This window comes from Topomyia yanbarensis, chromosome 2 (genome assembly GCF_030247195.1).
Source record: "Topomyia yanbarensis strain Yona2022 chromosome 2, ASM3024719v1, whole genome shotgun sequence".
In the NCBI taxonomy this organism is placed as follows: Eukaryota; Metazoa; Arthropoda; class Insecta; order Diptera; family Culicidae; genus Topomyia; species Topomyia yanbarensis.
Window position 1 is genome coordinate 417,037,869 of NC_080671.1, and position 22,629 is coordinate 417,060,497.

The following is a 22,629-nucleotide window of genomic DNA, read 5'->3' on the forward strand; positions in this document are numbered from 1 at the left end:
AAAGACTCAAATTTCAACACGAGAATATACTATCACTCACACAAGTTTATCGGATAAATAATACGTCCAACATTTTCGAATACATAAATCTGCTGGGGAATAAGCTACTGAGTTTATCGTGGCATCTCGTTTTGTGAATTTGTTGGCCTTGTTGGCGCTCATCATAAACATGACAAAACAAGTCTATTTTACTTTGTTTTCGGTTTTCTTGCTAGGCGAGTGGATATTTTGATATTTTTGTCTATTTCAGGGAATCAATAGATAATTATGCCTGGGAGGGAGTAGCGAAACATCTTTCAATGTGCAACTCCTGGTAATCTTAAGTGTTTATTGATCAATACCGGCGTCGGGCCAGACCCGAACGTAGATCGCGGAAGGAAAGGGAAGGAATGTTAGTTCGATACTTGCTTTTGCTACAGGCGCACTCCAGAAGTAGCACGGGAGGAGGAGATATTTATTAGTAAGTATAGAAGTTGGATTTTACATCTTCTTTACCGACGTCAGGGAGTTGACTATACTATCTGGACTAGATATCGACCCATCCACTTCCCTTCCGAAGGAAGCCGTGACCACATATTTTTACACCTCAGAAAAATCTCAACGACCTCGGCTGGGATTGAACCCAGACTAACAAGGAAGGGTAGCGGTCACGCTTACCACTGAACCACCGGCGCCGTCAAAATCGATCTCATCACTTTATTAGGCGCCTCCTAATAAGCCTCGCCTCCCGGATCTCGGTTTTGAGCATTTATGGAAGAAGTTTATCGACTTTATAATTTGATTGTCTGTTGTAAAACCTCCTTTCATCACATAATTTCGACACACACTGGAAATCATCGTTGGTATCAACAAAAACAGGTGCAATACAGAGAAAAAATAATTAATATTTTATTGCAATTAATATAAGTTCCGTTCATATTCACCATTCGACATTAGACATATGACAAATGTTTGTGTAATTAAACCGTGATATGCACTGATAAAATGTTAACAAAATCGTTATAAAATTCGACAAAATTCAATTAAGTCAGAAACAAATATTTGAAAAAAAAAATGAAAAAAGTTTGGGATTCAACCCGAATATTTTAACATTGTAAACAGAATTCATTTTGCCGCCCAAAATCTGGATCCTTATCCCTATTTCCTGCCGGCTTTCGAGGTACTAAATCCTTCCGGCATCGGAAAACCATTGTCCGGTACGGTATGAGCATTCATTAAAATAGCAAACGACTCCTTTAGCATCAGTAGATCCAATTTGGCAAACTCAGACGCAAGCTGCTGGGGGGTCAATGTGAGAAAGCGAATACGACGAAGAGCATCACGAACGGTCGGTTTAACAACTTGGTCAGACTTGATTGAGACCGCTTCCGCTAGTTTTATTTTCGCAGAGTTTACTGGCTTACGACTGTCGTCGTCGGCTGTGGTGGTGCATTCACCGTTGGATGACACTTTTTTCACATGCCCCTTTTCCGCTGGTTTTTCCGGTTCTTTACCGGGGTTGTTAGTTTTTACCACCGCCGAATCATTCGATGGACACAAATCGTGTTCTAACGCATATTTAGACAGTGCCCTGTACAAATCCAATTCGTTGTCAATGGCCAGCTTTTCTTGGTCGAATATTTCGATAATCGTATTTAAATCCACCTCCATGAAATTTTCGTGCTGTATTACTTGTTTTGTATTTAATCGTATATAATTCAAACAATTATAGGTGATATTTGAGTGTCTATAAAACTTTGCGAATTCGTAAATGCGACAAACATTCGCGGGATTTATAGCCGACTGTAGATATGCCAGGCAGTGATCTGTAACAATTGGCAGCATGTATTTTTCCGCTGCATAGTATAATTTGATGGCTTCGTCCACCGATCCAGCGCTGACCTCGTCGGTGTAAATGTACCTGCAGAAGGAAAGGAAGTTAGCTCCGGCATTTCCTACAACCAAAATGAGTACTGTGTCTATGATGGATACCTTAATGTTCGACACCTGTTTTTAGGATTGATAGTTTTAGCTATTCCAGTATCGGATGGAAATTTTATGGATTTTCGACTGGAAACAACTTTTTGCAGTCCTTGTTGGATTAAAAAGACTGATTTATTTTTAAATCCCGACGTTTCGACGACTTGTTTGCGCATTCTTCAGAGGAGAAAAAACGATAAGAATAAGGAACGATAATTAGTGTTACCTTCCCTAAAGAAGGTGCAAACAAAGCGTCGAAACGTTGGAATTAAAAAAAATAGGTCGATTTAATCTACTAAGGACTGTAAAAAGTCGTTGAAAGTTCGAGATATTCCAAAACCTTTACAACAATGGTATCAGTTACATTTGGGTTATTTAAAAATGAGCTAAAACTATTTCAGGACGATTGGCAGATTTTTATTTTAGTAAAGCGAGAAAGGCAGGGACACATAATTGCTTTATCCATTAAAAGGAACATGACAAAAAATTGTTGCAATGTGATCAGTTTTACTAATCCAAAACTGGAGTTAGTAAACACTATTGATTAGTGAAAGCGACTTGCGTAAATAGTGGTTAAGGATATTTGACCGTTTACAGTAAGACAGAGAAAAATATCCTATACCAGATGAATTGACAGAACAAGGTACAGTTCGTCTCTACAACCGCTTATCCCTCAATACATAATACATTTACACTGTTGCTAGCTGACCAAATCATTTCGAAATTTCAGATTCAAACCCAAGGGGGGTGTCCACCATAGACAAATTGACCCTACACCCTTATCCTTGTTTACGACGAAAGCAATTCCAACGAATATAAAATTTCGGTTTTACACCCGCAAATAAGCATACCAACCAAGTCCGAACGAATTTCGGCGTTCGTCGTAAACAAGAGCAAGATTGGCGCGGTGGCGGTTAGTTGTACTAACTTTAGCAACAGTTCGAAAATCCCCGGTTCAACGTCGGGAACGTGAATGGTTTCAACGTTGTCGGCCAGCTCGCCACGCAGCATCGCCTGGAAGACGGGTGATGATATGCACAGTATGAGCTTATGGGCACCAATCAGTTTGCAGTTTGATTCCGGACCGACCAGAAAGTGGCAGTCCGTCCAGGTTTCAGTTTTCAGCAGATGCTGCAGCCGAGCTTTGACGTTTCCGCTAACTTTCCATTCCTGGGGCTGCTGATCCATCTTCGGCGTTGAAAGTTTGTTGAGTGAATTTTTCATTGAGTACTATTCCGCTTTTCAAAACTTCCTATTCTGCTACAAGGGTGACTAAGTTATCTATATAGAAAAGGTTAAGCACAAAAAATAATACTTTAAAAATTTAGAAACACATCGTCCTACAATTTTTTTGAGAGTTAGTCTATTTAGTCAATTCATATTCAATAATGCAACAGTTGAACAATATCAACTACCACCCGGTTACACAATATCTCTGAAATCAGTGGTCCAGTTAGTGCTCTAATTCGGCCAAATAAGAAAACTGTAACCGCGCAAAGCAACAGATTTATGTGAAACTATACCGTAGCGGTTGATGTTAAGTATTGACGCGCCCGTTCATCTGTTCGTGGGTACAATAGCAGTGACAAAGATGTCGCACTAAAAAGAAGCGATTTGACATTTGAAAGAATTTCTTCTGAGATATTTTTAACGGTGTTCGAGTATACGAGAAACCGACAAGCCCGACCAACAATTTGCTACAGCTCCTACTACCTAGGGTATGAATTATTGTACGTGAAATTTAATTAGATGTATTATCTTGAGTTGCGTGGGTCGGTTGCGTCATCTCGTTTGAGCTTCATCTATGTGATAGTCATGTGCTCTTCCTGGGACATTATTGCCCAGAGGTAGCGTAGGGAGTCGGACAACAAAAAGGTATGCATCTTCGTTCGAATCTTGTCGGTGGGCAATTTAAATCATTGCCCAGAACTTTTGTGCTTGCTTCCCGAGACATCACTCGGACACCTAGGAAGATGATCAGGTATTCACACAAAACGTGGGATTTTTGGTTATGGACGAATTTCGCGTCAACTCGAAACAAATGTTGGCAGCACCCTCTCAGTTTTTAATTAAACTTTCTGTACATGTCACAAAAAGCCACTTTGCATACTTTGTTTTTCCAAAAATAATCTGGGCTGTCTTTTGAAAAGGGTCAAACTTCCTTTACCAATTTTTTTTCAAATGGCTATAGTCTAAAAATATAATTAAAAATATTGGAGAAGTGATTTTCACAAAATTGGTCAAATTTTCGAATAAAAATATTGAAAAATATTTGCATCGATTCCTACACTGAAAAAAATCGATCTTAAAAATTTTAAGTCGATTCACAAAAAAACCCAAATTTGATTTGGATGAAATTCTGTTCCAAGATAGGCAATTCTGTTTCCTACCTACTGTCGAAAATTCAAGTTGGGTACTTTCAAAGAAAAAAAAATATTTGAAAAAAACTTTTCCTTGTTCAAACTGATTTTTTTTCAGTGTATTTTTATCGGAAGCTAAACCAATAAATGTCATAGTCATCTCAGAATTCTATTTCCCAATTGCTAGTTGCTTGATACATGCAAAAAGTATCAGTAATGAATTTGGTATTCGTTTGGCATATTACTCTGGTTACCTGTACCTAACCTGCATCAATACTCATTTTACCCAATAACGCTACTATAAAACTAACGCCTTAAATCAGTCCAGTAACAACAGTTGTGAAGAGCAGTTCTACTAAAATTATCATTATGAATCAATTGTATAAATCAAAGTGAAACAGTATCGAGGGCTGTGCAAAGATAAACAATCGGAAGTGTAATCGTAATAATTTACATACAGAAGTCGCCATCTTGGATTTCAACATGGTGTCAGACATAAATTTCGGGCACCTACTCGTCAAGACCATTTCGAAAATACCCAGTCACTCTAGATTCTAGACTGGGAACTCTGGACTCTGCATTCTTCACGTTGGATTCTGGACATCGGGTTCTGGCCTCGATATTCTGTGCTATGGATTCTGGACTCTGAACTATGGTCTCTGGGGTCTTGATTCTGGACTCTGTAATCCGAACTCTAAAGTCTGGAATCTGCACTCGGGAATATGACCTCTTGGCTCGGGACACTGGATTCTGGGTACTGGTCTCTGGACTATGGAAACTGAACTTTAGATTCTGGACTCTTCACTCTCAGCTCGACGATTTGGGACAATGTCTGTGTGTGTGTGTGTGTGTCTGTGTGTGTGTATGTAACGAACAAATTCTCATTCGTGTTTCTCAGCAATGGCTGAACCGATCTTATCCAAACCAATTATAAACGAAAGAACTAAAAAACAGTATGAACGCTATTAATTTGTTTTTGATTCCGATGTTTAGTTTCCAAGATATGAATGTTTGAATGCGGTAAAATGGCGTTTTTTGCAGTTTTTTTAAATTATCTGTCGAAATTGACAATATAGATTAACAATTTATATGTTTTTAGATAGCTTTAACGAATACCTTTGGAACAAGCTATAGATTCTTGAAATCGGACTATTATCAAAAGAGATATTAAACATTAAATGCGGAAGAAAATTTTTATCATTTCCCATTGACAGAAATATGACCAAAAACATGTAATCTATTATTAACGCCAAAACGGCTTATTTTAGGTCAATAGTATCTTCGGAGAATATAATGGAGGCAATATGCCCTTTCTTTTGGTATTGTGCTTTTGCTGATTAATCACCCTATGAGTGAGATATTTTCACAAATTTTCTTGGAAGTGATTATATCGAAATGATGCCTTCAGCAAATTTGTAGCTCTTACTTTTGCGAATAACTTTACTGAAGACTTCAAATATCTATTTTGAATACTTTAAAAGTTATGGCTTGTTGTTTGTGGATTACTCTTTGTCGCCTATTTATTGATCAATATAGTAATAATCCATTGAAATAAGTCAAACATTATTTCGATAAAACCAATTTTGTATTTCATTTTTGTATCTACAACCGCTAGAAATAATCACCGAACACTTCCAAGTTGTCTGGAAGGAACTTGATAACTTATCAGTGCAAAAATGTTCATTTGTGCGAACCTTCTGACTGCAATTTTTCTAACTTATAACCATCGGATCGATCTGAAACATATCGGAAAATGAGAAGCGAAATAAATAACTCCAAGCAATGGCGTAGCCAAGAGAAGGTTTTGGGGTTTAACACCATACAACCATCGCCCCCCTCCCACCACAAAAAAAAAAATATTGAATTGAAGTTGAAAATTTATTGATGCAGACTGATTTAATTCAATATTACAATAACAATTATCTGATCCGTAGTTTGATGACCTGTTATTGTAAACATCATGAGGACTTTTGATAAATTGTCGGAATGGGGTCCTCCTGATATGTAACTGATCTATTGGTCTTGATTTCACAGTTATCTAATAGCATCAATATCAAATTCCTGCCTGAAAACATTCCAATAGAAAATTCCAGAGTACTGTAATCAATCATAATCCTCAGATTTATTTTCAAATTGAGCTAGTTTTTGTAGAGATGTACTGTAATAAGGGTCTTTATTTAATAGGAAGCGAAGTTAAAATTGATTTAACGTCTATGAAACATAGAACAGCTCACCAAGAAAAATGCATAACTTTCAACATTTGCTAAAAATGTTTTTGCCTTTCTCATTCACTCTAAAATTCATCAATCTAATCCCGACCCGGAGGGCCGAGTGTCATATACCAATCGACTGAGTTCGTCGAGATCTGAAAATGTCTGTGTGTATGTGTGTATGTGGAATAAAATGTGACCTCTGTTTCTCAGAGATGGCTGGACCGATTTGCACAAAGCTAGTCTCAAATGAAAGGTACAACCTTCCCATCGGCTGCTATTGAATTTTTTATTGATTGGACTTCCGGTTCCGGGGTTACGAGTTGAAGAGTGCAATCACGCAGCAAATTCCCATATAAACTGAAATGAAAAATTTTCAAAATCAAATTTTTCTTTTTGATGCCAAATGACTTTAAAATGCATGAAACATTGAGATGTTTGACAAAAATTGACTTTATTAGACTTAGGTACATTTTTGCCTTTCTCATATAGAAAGGTTATGCAATCACTCTAAAAATCTTCAATTATACCGGCCCGAGGGGGGTATGCAGTGAGGGGTTGCCACTTTAAAATTAAAACTGGTTTAAAATTTCTTAACAAGTTGAAAAATTTCGGCAAAACCTGGACCTCCCGGATCTTTCTTCATGATCTGCCGCTGGTTTCAAGCGATGTTTCAGTTTCACATAGTATCTCAAGATCGTGGCTGTCGATCCATTGTATGTATGTGCAAATCGTACTAAACATGTAATATTCATTTCCACCATTGTATTGAACATAACCAGCCATGGAATCGTAGTCTGGACAAATGAGAAAAGCACAATTGCACCACTAGGTGGATTAAAACAGGTTTTTATTTTGGGAATGCGTCGAGTTGAAACGAAAACGTAATATGATTAATAACGAGGATAACACTTTCCGAATGTAGAGAGAAATTTATGAAAAATGACGATTTCCATTCGACTCTAGCAGGTTCTGATCGATTTTGATGAGCATTTGATTTTTGTTGTATGACCAATTATATGTATAGGTCAAATGCTCAAAAACGGTAATTTAAGGTCAAGATAGCATCATTCTGAAACCGCCAATTTCGGAGGTTTAGTATTTTCGATGAGTTTTACAAACGTTAAACAGCGCATCATTTGATAAAATAATTTTGACGGTATATCGTCCAACAAGTATTTATGGTGAATTTTCTCAGGTTATGACTACAATAAAGTCTCAAGAATTTCGCTAAAGACACGAACTCTGTCACTATTTTCTGAAAAAATAGTTCTGCATAATTTTAAAACTTCAAAAATTACGGTTTCGGAATTATGCCGTTTGGACAGTAAGATCGATTTTCACCAAACCCCCACCAAACCGAATTTCTGGCTACGCCGCTGATTTCAAGTAAGTAAAAACTAAGTCGTTCTACACTCGTTCACAAGAAACTTCTTCGAATGCTGAATATATATTATAATACATTGAAACCCCGATTTTATCAGTCAAATATGAACATATGTTTGATGGGCTCTAGCAGACGAACAAGACTGAATTCGAGTAAATCCTTTCTTGAGCATGTTTTCCTTATCATGAAGATGGAAATATGCAAAAATAAAAAGTTCATCATAATCAGAAATAGTTATTAGACTACATCAAGGGACGGGAAGAATATTTTAACAGCTTCAGTTTATTATAAAGAAAAAAAAATTGCCCGATTTAGTCAATGTTTGTCATCCTAAAATACACCATGAGATTGATAAAAATGGGTCTTTATTGTATGTATTATTCACTGTGTTTCACATTAATAGGTACAGTTCATTTTTGGGGATTTTTAGGTAGCATTCAAGGGGTTATTTTAGACTTCTTCCAAAATTTGGCGCACCTATTCCAATTCGTATACCAATTCATTGGTATACTTAAGGGTTTATATGTTGCAGATAGAGAAAATACTGAAATTTTTAGCTTTTTTTTCCTACACAATATTACGAAAGCTTATTAAACAATTTTTCTTAATAAATTTGTGAAAATTATAAACTATTTGAAATTTTTTAATAGTTTTATTTTTTATTTAACCGTGTTTTTTTAATAAATAGTGACCATCGCTTCTTAACGTAGTCTATTTTTCATGGCTTGCGGTGAGCACGATCTCTCGAATTGCTGAACTGAAAATTATGTAATAGAAACTAATTTTTAGTATTCTTTACAGATTTAACTCGCCGCGCAGATAGTTCTGAATTAGACCCGCTGGTGCCCTTAATCGATTTCGCTAGATTTTCAGAGCACTGTGCACCCAGTGCATTAACGCAAGTGACGGAAGGTTATCGAAAAGTTTCGTGAAAATGAAAATTCCAGTAATTATGATTTTCCCAAACGGTTCGTTTTCGAGAGGTTTTTATTTGTTCTTTGGCATTAGGATTAGCGATAATAATTCAAATCAAGGATACTACTGGGAAGTCACCTTTAGAAAAGTCGATGTCGAACTGAAATTTGGAATTTTTTTGCCCACTACACCAGACGCCCCCCTTAATGAAGTCATAGGTGTGTTTCGACTTCGTCTCATCAGAAACCGACACCGACCTATTGCCGGAATAATTTAGCGCCGGTTTTACTCTAAATCAAAAAAAGGGAAACCCAATATGTGTTTCGTTCCAAACAGGATGTCCCGTTCGAGCAGAAGTTCTGTGATGTCTGTTATGTCTCATCGGTATAATAGAACTGCTGCTCAAACGGCACATCATGTTTGACCAGTCGTGACTTTGTTATACGGTTTGTACTGTTGTTCGAGCTACGCTGTTTTGCAGATTTGGCCAACTTACCTGCTTTAAGTAAGAAAATTTCATCACAAAAAAAACTTTAATTGATTTTAGTAGCTTTAGCAAACAATTCTCTACAGGTTTTGTGAGAGCCAGTTTAGGGATAGTTTAAGGACCGGTATTTGTCAGATCGGCGAAGTTCGCAGGTGGCAAGCATTCCCCACAGGGAAACTTAAGCACACAGAGTATATGCCATTTCATCATGTACCGGATAAGGGTAAGGATTGGGAAGGGATAAACTAAAAATAATCAGTTGCTAAAACATTTTTAGAGAATGAAGCCAAAAATGAAAGCAATTTCAAAATGGTAAATTACTAATGCCGTTTTTCTATTGATCAACTTTAGGGTAGTAGATTTCATTGTTGTTACTTTTTCCAACAGAAGTAGGAATGAAAAATGTCCAGGAGCCTGCTCTATTGCTAGACATTGCATCTCCAGTGCAATCTACTGCCCCGTGGTATTGCGATGAAAAACTGCATAAATTACGCCAAACACTGCAACTACGTATCTCGGATCACAATACAAAGAATATCTGTTCTAAAAACTCGAGTTTTTTACCTTTTCAATGTCATCAGCTTGCTAACTTACCCATTCCTAGTAGTTCAGAGCAGAATGATCACATTTAGAACGAAAACATTCCATCGACTGTAACTGAGTTACTTGTCGATGCCCCAGAATATTTTCGGTAGATATTTGGATATATTATTGGAATGAAACAAGCTTTCACATCTAACTTATTTGGTTTTAGGTACAAACCAATAAAACGCTTTTAAATAACATTAAAACGGTATGATATTTTGATCGGTTTTCAACACAGATTTACAAGAAAAAAGTCGGATCGCGAAGGGAGTCTGATTACATATCCACAGGCCTTTGCGTTTATCGCTCATATGAGTAAATATGAATCCAAAAAATTCTTCACATTGACTAAAAGACTCAAATTTCAACACGAGAATATACTATCACTCACACAAGTTTATCGGATAAATAATACGTCCAACATTTTCGAATACATAAATCTGCTGGGGAATAAGCTACTGAGTTTATCGTGGCATCTCGTTTTGTGAATTTGTTGGCCTTGTTGGCGCTCATCATAAACATGACAAAACAAGTCTATTTTACTTTGTTTTCGGTTTTCTTGCTAGGCGAGTGGATATTTTGATATTTTTGTCTATTTCAGGGAATCAATAGATAATTATGCCTGGGAGGGAGTAGCGAAACATCTTTCAATGTGCAACTCCTGGTAATCTTAAGTGTTTATTGATCAATACCGGCGTCGGGCCAGACCCGAACGTAGATCGCGGAAGGAAAGGGAAGGAATGTTAGTTCGATACTTGCTTTTGCTACAGGCGCACTCCAGAAGTAGCACGGGAGGAGGAGATATTTATTAGTAAGTATAGAAGTTGGATTTTACATCTTCTTTACCGACGTCAGGGAGTTGACTATACTATCTGGACTAGATATCGACCCATCCACTTCCCTTCCGAAGGAAGCCGTGACCACATATTTTTACACCTCAGAAAAATCTCAACGACCTCGGCTGGGATTGAACCCAGACTAACAAGGAAGGGTAGCGGTCACGCTTACCACTGAACCACCGGCGCCGTCAAAATCGATCTCATCACTTTATTAGGCGCCTCCTAATAAGCCTCGCCTCCCGGATCTCGGTTTTGAGCATTTATGGAAGAAGTTTATCGACTTTATAATTTGATTGTCTGTTGTAAAACCTCCTTTCATCACATAATTTCGACACACACTGGAAATCATCGTTGGTATCAACAAAAACAGGTGCAATACAGAGAAAAAATAATTAATATTTTATTGCAATTAATATAAGTTCCGTTCATATTCACCATTCGACATTAGACATATGACAAATGTTTGTGTAATTAAACCGTGATATGCACTGATAAAATGTTAACAAAATCGTTATAAAATTCGACAAAATTCAATTAAGTCAGAAACAAATATTTGAAAAAAAAAATGAAAAAAGTTTGGGATTCAACCCGAATATTTTAACATTGTAAACAGAATTCATTTTGCCGCCCAAAATCTGGATCCTTATCCCTATTTCCTGCCGGCTTTCGAGGTACTAAATCCTTCCGGCATCGGAAAACCATTGTCCGGTACGGTATGAGCATTCATTAAAATAGCAAACGACTCCTTTAGCATCAGTAGATCCAATTTGGCAAACTCAGACGCAAGCTGCTGGGGGGTCAATGTGAGAAAGCGAATACGACGAAGAGCATCACGAACGGTCGGTTTAACAACTTGGTCAGACTTGATTGAGACCGCTTCCGCTAGTTTTATTTTCGCAGAGTTTACTGGCTTACGACTGTCGTCGTCGGCTGTGGTGGTGCATTCACCGTTGGATGACACTTTTTTCACATGCCCCTTTTCCGCTGGTTTTTCCGGTTCTTTACCGGGGTTGTTAGTTTTTACCACCGCCGAATCATTCGATGGACACAAATCGTGTTCTAACGCATATTTAGACAGTGCCCTGTACAAATCCAATTCGTTGTCAATGGCCAGCTTTTCTTGGTCGAATATTTCGATAATCGTATTTAAATCCACCTCCATGAAATTTTCGTGCTGTATTACTTGTTTTGTATTTAATCGTATATAATTCAAACAATTATAGGTGATATTTGAGTGTCTATAAAACTTTGCGAATTCGTAAATGCGACAAACATTCGCGGGATTTATAGCCGACTGTAGATATGCCAGGCAGTGATCTGTAACAATTGGCAGCATGTATTTTTCCGCTGCATAGTATAATTTGATGGCTTCGTCCACCGATCCAGCGCTGATCTCGTCGGTGTAAATGTACCTGCAGAAGGAAAGGAAGTTAGCTCCGGCATTTCCTACAACCAAAATGAGTACTGTGTCTATGATGGATACCTTAATGTTCGACACCTGTTTTTAGGATTGATAGTTTTAGCTATTCCAGTATCGGATGGAAATTTTATGGATTTTCGACTGGAAACAACTTTTTGCAGTCCTTGTTGGATTAAAAAGACTGATTTATTTTTAAATCCCGACGTTTCGACGACTTGTTTGCGCATTCTTCAGAGGAGAAAAAACGATAAGAATAAGGAACGATAATTAGTGTTACCTTCCCTAAAGAAGGTGCAAACAAAGCGTCGAAACGTTGGAATTAAAAAAAATAGGTCGATTTAATCTACTAAGGACTGTAAAAAGTCGTTGAAAGTTCGAGATATTCCAAAACCTTTACAACAATGGTATCAGTTACATTTGGGTTATTTAAAAATGAGCTAAAACTATTTCAGGACGATTGGCAGATTTTTATTTTAGTAAAGCGAGAAAGGCAGGGACACATAATTGCTTTATCCATTAAAAGGAACATGACAAAAAATTGTTGCAATGTGATCAGTTTTACTAATCCAAAACTGGAGTTAGTAAACACTATTGATTAGTGAAAGCGACTTGCGTAAATAGTGGTTAAGGATATTTGACCGTTTACAGTAAGACAGAGAAAAATATCCTATACCAGATGAATTGACAGAACAAGGTACAGTTCGTCTCTACAACCGCTTATCCCTCAATACATAATACATTTACACTGTTGCTAGCTGACCAAATCATTTCGAAATTTCAGATTCAAACCCAAGGGGGGTGTCCACCATAGACAAATTGACCCTACACCCTTATCCTTGTTTACGACGAAAGCAATTCCAACGAATATAAAATTTCGGTTTTACACCCGCAAATAAGCATACCAACCAAGTCCGAACGAATTTCGGCGTTCGTCGTAAACAAGAGCAAGATTGGCGCGGTGGCGGTTAGTTGTACTAACTTTAGCAACAGTTCGAAAATCCCCGGTTCAACGTCGGGAACGTGAATGGTTTCAACGTTGTCGGCCAGCTCGCCACGCAGCATCGCCTGGAAGACGGGTGATGATATGCACAGTATGAGCTTATGGGCACCAATCAGTTTGCAGTTTGATTCCGGACCGACCAGAAAGTGGCAGTCCGTCCAGGTTTCAGTTTTCAGCAGATGCTGCAGCCGAGCTTTGACGTTTCCGCTAACTTTCCATTCCTGGGGCTGCTGATCCATCTTCGGCGTTGAAAGTTTGTTGAGTGAATTTTTCATTGAGTACTATTCCGCTTTTCAAAACTTCCTATTCTGCTACAAGGGTGACTAAGTTATCTATATAGAAAAGGTTAAGCACAAAAAATAATACTTTAAAAATTTAGAAACACATCGTCCTACAATTTTTTTGAGAGTTAGTCTATTTAGTCAATTCATATTCAATAATGCAACAGTTGAACAATATCAACTACCACCCGGTTACACAATATCTCTGAAATCAGTGGTCCAGTTAGTGCTCTAATTCGGCCAAATAAGAAAACTGTAACCGCGCAAAGCAACAGATTTATGTGAAACTATACCGTAGCGGTTGATGTTAAGTATTGACGCGCCCGTTCATCTGTTCGTGGGTACAATAGCAGTGACAAAGATGTCGCACTAAAAAGAAGCGATTTGACATTTGAAAGAATTTCTTCTGAGATATTTTTAACGGTGTTCGAGTATACGAGAAACCGACAAGCCCGACCAACAATTTGCTACAGCTCCTACTACCTAGGGTATGAATTATTGTACGTGAAATTTAATTAGATGTATTATCTTGAGTTGCGTGGGTCGGTTGCGTCATCTCGTTTGAGCTTCATCTATGTGATAGTCATGTGCTCTTCCTGGGACATTATTGCCCAGAGGTAGCGTAGGGAGTCGGACAACAAAAAGGTATGCATCTTCGTTCGAATCTTGTCGGTGGGCAATTTAAATCATTGCCCAGAACTTTTGTGCTTGCTTCCCGAGACATCACTCGGACACCTAGGAAGATGATCAGGTATTCACACAAAACGTGGGATTTTTGGTTATGGACGAATTTCGCGTCAACTCGAAACAAATGTTGGCAGCACCCTCTCAGTTTTTAATTAAACTTTCTGTACATGTCACAAAAAGCCACTTTGCATACTTTGTTTTTCCAAAAATAATCTGGGCTGTCTTTTGAAAAGGGTCAAACTTCCTTTACCAATTTTTTTTCAAATGGCTATAGTCTAAAAATATAATTAAAAATATTGGAGAAGTGATTTTCACAAAATTGGTCAAATTTTCGAATAAAAATATTGAAAAATATTTGCATCGATTCCTACACTGAAAAAAATCGATCTTAAAAATTTTAAGTCGATTCACAAAAAAACCCAAATTTGATTTGGATGAAATTCTGTTCCAAGATAGGCAATTCTGTTTCCTACCTACTGTCGAAAATTCAAGTTGGGTACTTTCAAAGAAAAAAAAATATTTGAAAAAAACTTTTCCTTGTTCAAACTGATTTTTTTTCAGTGTATTTTTATCGGAAGCTAAACCAATAAATGTCATAGTCATCTCAGAATTCTATTTCCCAATTGCTAGTTGCTTGATACATGCAAAAAGTATCAGTAATGAATTTGGTATTCGTTTGGCATATTACTCTGGTTACCTGTACCTAACCTGCATCAATACTCATTTTACCCAATAACGCTACTATAAAACTAACGCCTTAAATCAGTCCAGTAACAACAGTTGTGAAGAGCAGTTCTACTAAAATTATCATTATGAATCAATTGTATAAATCAAAGTGAAACAGTATCGAGGGCTGTGCAAAGATAAACAATCGGAAGTGTAATCGTAATAATTTACATACAGAAGTCGCCATCTTGGATTTCAACATGGTGTCAGACATAAATTTCGGGCACCTACTCGTCAAGACCATTTCGAAAATACCCAGTCACTCTAGATTCTAGACTGGGAACTCTGGACTCTGCATTCTTCACGTTGGATTCTGGACATCGGGTTCTGGCCTCGATATTCTGTGCTATGGATTCTGGACTCTGAACTATGGTCTCTGGGGTCTTGATTCTGGACTCTGTAATCCGAACTCTAAAGTCTGGAATCTGCACTCGGGAATATGACCTCTTGGCTCGGGACACTGGATTCTGGGTACTGGTCTCTGGACTATGGAAACTGAACTTTAGATTCTGGACTCTTCACTCTCATCGCTGGATGATGGACTCTTTGCGCTGGCCTCGAATATCTGTACTATGCACTCTGTACTCTGAACCATGGGCTCTGGTATCTGGGGTCTTGATCATTCACTCTGGAATCTGAACTCTAGACTCTGAACCTTAGGCTCTGGATTCTGGACTGTGGGCTCTCTTCGGGACTCTGGGCTCTGTGCTCAGGACTCTGAACTCGGGACACTGGGCTCTGTATTTTGGGTTGAGGACTCTGGTCTCAGAACTTTGGTTTCCGGGCTCTGGGCTCTGAACTCGGGACACTGGGCTCTGTATTTTGGGTTGAGGACTCTGGTTTCTGGACTCCGGTCTCAGGATTCTCGTCTCAGGACTCTGAGCCCTAGATTCTGGACTTTGAACTCTGGATGCTGCACTCTTCACGTTGGGTTCTGGACTCTGGACTCTCGCTTCGAGATTCTGTGTTATGGTCTCTGGGTTATGGGCTCTGTGCTCTGGAGTCTGAGCTCTTGCCTCAGTATTTTGGGTTAAGTACTTTGGGCTCTGGATTCTGGTCTCAGAACTCTGGACTCTGGCCACAGTAATTTGGGTTGAGGACTCTGGACTCTGGACCTAGGATCCGCGACTCTCTTCTCTGCACTCTGAATTCTGGACTCTGCATTCTTAACTCTGGATTCTGAGCTCTCGCCTCGAGATTCCGTGCTATGGACTCTGGACTGTAGCCTGTGGTCTCTGAGTTATGGACTCTGGGTTTTGACTCGGGACTTTGGACTATGAACTTTGGACTAAGCACTCGGGACTCTGTGTTATGGACTCTGGATTCTGAGGTCGAAACTCTTGCCTCAGTATTTTGGTTTAAGTACTTTGAGCTCTGGATTCTGGTCTCCGAGCTCTGGACTCCGACCACAGTAATTTGGGTTGAGGACTCTGGACCCAGGATTCGCGACTCTGTTCTCTGCACTCTAAACTCTGGACTCTGCATTCTTAACTCTGGATTCTGAGCGCTCGCCTCGAGATTCTGTGCTATGGACTCTGGACTGTAGCCAGTGGTCTCTGAGTTATGGACTCTGGATTTTGACTCGGGACTTTGGACTATGCACGCGGGACTCTGCATTCTGGACTCGGGACTCTGGCCTCTTTGTGTTCCGGTCGCTGGGCTATGGAATCTAAACTCTGGATTATCGAATCTGAACTCTGGGTTCTGGGATCTGAGCTTTGTAATCTGCTTTAGCTTAGCTTAGGTTCTGGCCTCTGAGCTTTGGAATGTGGACTCTAAACTCTGGTCCCACTATTTTGGGTTAGGGGCTCTGGACTTTGGGCTCTGGATTATGTGCTGAGGACTCTAGGCTCAGTATTTTGGGATAAGAACTCTGGATTCTGGTTTCTGCTCTCTGGGCTCTGGACTCTAAGTTTTTGGATTCTGGACTCTGGTATCTGAACTCTGCACTCGGAGCTCTGGATTCTGGACTCTGAGCTCTGTCTTCGGAACTCCGGGTTCTGATCGCTGCACTATGGACTGTAAACTCTGTGCATTCTCGACGCTGAACTCTGGATTCTGAACTCAAGACTCGCCTCAGTATTTTGGGTTAAGAACTCGCGACTCTGGATTCTGGTCTCTCTCCTCGGGACTCTGGGTTATGGAATCTGGAGTCTGAGTTCTCTCTTCGGGATTCTGGGTTCTGGGCTATGGACCCTGAATAAAAATTTGCTGAAAAAATTCAGTTTGGACAAGGAAGTTTTTTTCAAATAACTTTTTTTCCTTGAAAGTGCCCAACTTGAACTTTTGACAGTTGGTAGGGAACATAATTACCTAACTTGAAAAAAAATTTCATCCAAATCAAAGATGGATTTTGTTATAAATTAACTTTTTAAAATCGATTTTTTTTTCAGTGTAGGAGTCGATGAAGAATTTTTTGAATATTTTTATTCAAAAATTTGACCAATTTTATGAAAATCACTCCTAAAACATTTTTTTTGTAGTATTTGTCATTTTTAGACTATAATCATTTGAAAAAAAATTATGAAAAAAGCTTGACCCTGTTAAAGATATTTCTAAAGAGATTTTTCCAATCCGAAAGAGGCAAATGACCCTAAGGTTAAAATATCTATTATTTAATAGAAAATAAATAGAAAGGAAGTGAATAGTGAATAACAATGCAATACAATCACATCGAAAAATGACCTGGATTTTTCACTTCCGAAGAAATTATGATCCCTACTGATAAAGCCCATAGATTCATCTATCTATACTGCCTATGATCGCAAATCAGTCCCATAAAGATAGGAAATCCCAAAGAAAACGGGACAAATAAGCGGTCATGGGCAGTATAGTGAACTCAAAATTCGGATACGCAATTACATTACTGCCGGACAGCTGCATATCAGATTGTACGATGTTCCATACTCGGATTCACAAAGATCACACGAATAACACTCAGCTCGCTGAATAATAGTCATGCGATAATTGAACTAGCTACTAACTAACTAGCATGTTGCAATTGAACTTGAAAAAATGCAACGAATTCGTTGACATTTTCGGACTCAAAATGTAATCCTTCGTTGCGTGAAAAGCATCATTGATGTTTTATTTGGATTAACTGATAGTTCCAACATTGGCGAAACTATATATCGCAACCCCAAGCCATCGTCGACAAGGTTCAATAGAAGTGGTGACAGCACACCACCTTGAGGACATCCGTAGACACTCATTTTCCTTATCTCTACTTGTCTTAACGATGAGCACAGATGTCGGTTGCTAAGCATTGCGTGAATCCAGTTCGTGACCTCGTGTTTCTTCCAAAATTGATTCGACAGACACGTTGTCAAAAGCTAATATCAAGAAAAACTCCTAAGCGTGATTGCTTTTGCGAATTTTTTTTTTCAATGTTGTAGATAGCATTGTGTAACAGGGTGGTAGTAGCATTGCATGCAACGGGTGCTCACCCAAGCTAACATCCCGAAAGTAGTGTTCGATTAAACGTTCTACTGATTTGAACAGGAAGGAGGTCAGACTGATCGGTCTAAAGCTCTTTGACTCCTCAAAAGTGATTGAGAACGAATTTTACAGTTCCGCCACGCCACGTATCCTTTTGCAAATCTACAAGTAAGAACATTTTTTTCAAAATATGCTTGAAGTGTTCATATCCTCTTTGAGGTACAACTGGAACGATTCCATCTTTTCCCGAAGACTTATTCGCAGCAAAATTTTCAATCGCCCATTTGATCGATTTGGTTGTCACAATTCTACGAGCAAATGCCGACGAATCAGAATTACCTGAAAAAAACTCAGAGGCAGTCGTCAGTGATGGCTTCGTATTTCTGGAAAGTGTGTGTCAAAAAGACAGTTGACTTCGTCAGACGAATATTCACCATTAGCAGTTCTAATCGAACTGACATGAAAGTCTTTCAATTTCGAAAGTAAGTCATTTAACCTACTAGTCTCGCCGGGACTTGAAACATTTCTGCAGTGGCTTTTCCAACCGCATCGCTCAGAGGATCGAAGGGCTTTGCTGTATGCTTTGCTAGCCAACTTAAATGCCACCGACCCGTCCCTGCGTCTGCGATTCCAAGCTCTTCTACAAAACTTGAGTCGAACAAGTTCGGTAGTCCAGCAAGAGGTTCCTCTAGATGCACGCATAACTCGAAGCGAACGAGCCTCTTGGTATGCTGCTACTATGAGTGAATTATTCACGACCTAATCCAAGTCACTTGGAGATTGAACCGTCGGAAGATACCCATGAAATGATCTAGTCACCAAGCCCTCTTCGTAGCTAGTTCGTAGATTTGGGATCTCGATATGTGACGATATCTAGTGAGACATATAAATGATCGAAGACGATGTACTTATGATCAGATAAGGACGTTTCGAGCTCGTTTGGTACGAGTCAGTTTGTCAACTCATGCATACTACCGTCAGAGCAGAGAGTTACATCTAACACCTCTTCTTCGTCAGCTCGTGCAAATGTTGGGGCATTTCCTACATGAAGTATGTGCAGGTTTGTACTACTTATATATTCCATCAATTCGGTGCCTCTGCCCAAATTATGTGGCAGGCATTTGCATCAACGTCGATTATGAGGGGAAACCCATTTCTGTCACAGTATGAGACAACCCTTTTGAAATCATCAGAAGGTGATGATTAATTATGCAGCAAATATGCCGAACGATAGACTTATTTCTTCTTAATGTTATCAACAGTCATATTAACCGCGAAAGCACAAATATCACGAATCGTAAGGTCGGATATAAGACTTGCGTCAATAGCACTATTCATTCGCAAGTATACATGCACGAGGCATTTCTCGTGGATTTGTCATGCCATTTTTGTTGAAAGCTACAAAGACGAGGTTAAGTAGCATTCCAACATAGATGTTTCCTTTCTGCACAAGGCGTGATAGTTTCCTAGTTGCTGTAAGTTTATGCGGAAGATTATTTTGTGCTACTCTAACCATTTCATTATCAGCACTTGTTACACAGCAACTAGAAGATACCGAACACGTTGGCTTATAATCGTCTATAGCGAATCCCGAAATATGTATTAGGGTCATAACCATCATTTGAATCCCACGATCTGCGAAGAAACAAACTCCACTGTGTTAGAGATTCGCGTAACACAGCAAGGGCATATTTTAGACCTGCCAGTCATTCAGTCTTCAACACGGAGAAACACACAGGACTCCTGTTTTCAGTCGCTTCTGACGACATGAGAGCAGAAACGCAGCGGATCAATTCTTGGTTAAGAGACTTCAACCCGCCGGATGCCACACGACCTCTAGGTTGGTTTTATCCGGAGAAAGACCTGTTATCAACCTCCTAATGGACCACAGCCACAGCTGTTGTTAGTCGCCTCTTACGACATGGGAAAAGAAACCCAGTGGGTCTATTCTTTGCTGAAATACTACGTAAGATTTCAGCTGCCGGATACCACACGGCTATGGTATCTTTCTCCTTATTGATGTCTTTGGTTACATCTAACAACTGTTCTCTGTAGATCGTGCAAATATTGGTCAATTTCCGGCAATGAGTTTTGTGCAGATTCGAGCTTTCGCAGTATTTCATAGTAGTCCTGAATGGCGAAGTGAAGTTTCTGCTACGATATGATACAACGCTTTTGAAATCATAAGAAGGGGATGATTCGTTATGCGGCAGACCTATCGAACAATATATCTACTTGCTGTCCTTGTTACCAACACTCAGACATCGCGAGATGTTAACCCTAATATGAGACACGCGTCAATAGTCTTATTTTCAAGAACGCATGCATGCACGAGGGATTTCACGTGGATTAATGCCCAAAAAGTAACGGTCCATTGTGTTAGAATTTGGCAACACAGTAAAAGTAAAACACAAAATACTTCGTGCGCGACTGGCATATCTTAGATCCTCCAGCCTCGGCACTGAACTACACCTCGAGTTAGGGACTCTTTAGTCGCCTTCTAGATGGGAGCAGGAATCCAGTGGAGCAATTCTTAGCCGGATTACACACGGCCTCTAGGCAAATTTGTCTGAACACATCGAAACCCATCAGCCGAGAGTTTCAGCAAATCCCCAGCCAACAAAAATCTGGTAAAAATCCACCAAGCCTCGGCGAAAAATGTTCGGTGTGTAGAGCAAACGGTCCACTGCGTAATGCAGGAAGGGTTACAGACGGCACTTCCCTGGCTCCTTTTGCCATTGAAAATATGGTAAACCCCCTCAACGATTTTTAACCATACACCATTTACACACTATGCAAATGGGGTTACCTGTTTGGTGGGTTTTTACCACCGGACCAGGTAGTCCGTAGTGCGATTCTTAGTCGGTTGAAACAACCACCACCGGACACTACACGGTGTATCTAGGCTGCTCGGAGAAAGAAGCTGACATTGTTGAAGTACAGCTTCCAAAAAAAATCCCCCTCCCCCCTCTAAAGGAAAGAAATGTTAGTCCGACACTTGTTTTTACTAGAGGCCGTATATACTACTGCCTACTGCGCAAGTGTTTCAGTAGAAGGAAGAGTGTAAGTACAGGGATTAGATTGAAAATGGTGCTGGAATTCAGGCGTGTTTTAAGATTTTGGCAATCTCTTGGCATTCGGCCACCAGGAGACTCAGTAAGTGCCTAATACGTTAAGGATCATCGTAACGTCGAATAGCGAGGAAATGTTTGAAAAAATACTTAAGTCAAATACATCTTATACAGAAAACAAACTAACAAAAAGAAAAGTACCAAATTGACTCGGAAAAAATAAATGATTGTAAACAAACTGAGGATACAACTAAAAAAATATCGATTGTATTCGCGATGAGAATATGTAATAGTTTTGAGCCGCCTAAAATAAGCAGTGACTGTACCAAAAACGACACTTTGCACGACCGATATACTAGCAATTTTACGTGCGCTTATTATAATACTAATCACTAGAAAAAGAAGCAAGCATGTTTATTAGGAATCTAGTCTAGTCTAGTCTACACATACACAGCCAATACATGTGTCCACAAACAACATGAATGGGTTAATAGAGATCTTGATTTTGGAAAATACATGTGTCCATAAACAACATGGGCATGAATGGGTTAATAGAGATCTTAATTTTGGAAAAAATCTCGTTTTTATACGATTTTTTGCAATCCGCTATCTGTTTAACATCCCCAATTTTATTTGCAAACTGTGCTAGAACTGATGAGCTTGTGTAACCAAGTTGAAAATACTACTTCATACAAGCATGCATGGATGCTCGCGAGGGACTCGAGCGTTCGTATGTTAACGTTTTTGTCGAGTATGCTAGCGTGTAACTGTGTGTGCATACAATATATTTTTGGGACCGTGTGGTCATTCGCCTATTGAATTGAATGATCGCGCGCGGACTATGAATCTGATGCTTAATTTTCAGTGTTCCGTTCAGACACTAGAAGAGAGTGAGTTCTTCCATTTCACTAGAGTTCCCGGTCATGTCGTCATGGAACGTGTTGTTTAGTGAATATGAATGTAATTTTTCGATTGGTCTAACTGAAGGCATGAGTCTAGGTTGCAAGGATCGAGGGTAAAGACTTCCGGACGTGACCGATTCATGATCGTGCGAGCGGTGGGTTAATGCTTGAGACCGCGTTTGTAAATTTGTAAATTCTAAAACGTTCACTTAATTACCGGAGTGTTTTAATGTTGGCGAGATCGCGGGCGTAAGTATGTGTGCATGATTGCAATTGCATGTTTGCGTTTGTTGCCAGGTTTGTGTTATCGTGAAGGCCACGAGCGTTTGTACGTCTGGAATGGGAGAGATTGTGAGTGTACA

At 39.2% G+C, this 22,629-nt stretch overlaps 3 protein-coding genes across 6 annotated transcripts in view; all 3 read right to left on the reverse strand.

Moving 5' to 3' along the window:
* The window catches only part of LOC131685173 (spectrin beta chain, non-erythrocytic 1), a 418,083-nt gene that overhangs the window by 191,635 nt on the left and 203,819 nt on the right, over positions 1–22,629 (reverse strand). The gene's annotated exons all lie outside the window — the stretch shown is intronic.
* On the reverse strand, positions 865–9,528 carry LOC131685180 (actin-binding protein IPP-like). Its single transcript, XM_058968718.1, has 3 exons — positions 9,328–9,528; positions 2,888–3,240; positions 865–1,900 (listed from the first exon to the last, which is right to left on the reverse strand). Exons 2-3 carry the CDS (start codon positions 3,181–3,183, stop codon positions 1,138–1,140), a joined length of 1,059 nt encoding a protein of 352 aa, XP_058824701.1. The 5' UTR covers positions 3,184–3,240; positions 9,328–9,528; the 3' UTR covers positions 865–1,137.
* Positions 11,119–22,621, reverse strand: LOC131685179 (actin-binding protein IPP-like). Of its 2 annotated transcripts, none has more exons than XM_058968716.1 (3): positions 22,485–22,621; positions 13,142–13,494; positions 11,119–12,154 (listed from the first exon to the last, which is right to left on the reverse strand). In XM_058968716.1, the coding sequence occupies exons 2-3, from the start codon at positions 13,435–13,437 to the stop codon at positions 11,392–11,394; spliced, it is 1,059 nt and encodes a 352-aa protein (XP_058824699.1). In that variant the 5' UTR covers positions 13,438–13,494; positions 22,485–22,621; the 3' UTR covers positions 11,119–11,391. The 2 variants fall into 2 exon arrangements, with proteins under 2 accessions (XP_058824699.1, XP_058824700.1); XM_058968717.1 differs by lacking the exon at positions 22,485–22,621 and adding an exon at positions 18,303–20,618.

Excerpts from the sequence above, each read along its gene's own strand:
- LOC131685179 (XM_058968716.1), bottom strand. The coding sequence starts at position 13,437 with ATGAAAAATTCACTCAACAAACTTTCAACGCCGAAGATGGATCAGCAG. Across the intron at positions 12,155-13,141 it reads ATTTTCGAACTGTTGCTAAA|GTACATTTACACCGACGAGA; the intron begins GTTAGTACAACT and ends TTCCTTCTGCAG.
- LOC131685180 (XM_058968718.1), bottom strand. The coding sequence starts at position 3,183 with ATGAAAAATTCACTCAACAAACTTTCAACGCCGAAGATGGATCAGCAG. Across the intron at positions 1,901-2,887 it reads ATTTTCGAACTGTTGCTAAA|GTACATTTACACCGACGAGG; the intron begins GTTAGTACAACT and ends TTCCTTCTGCAG.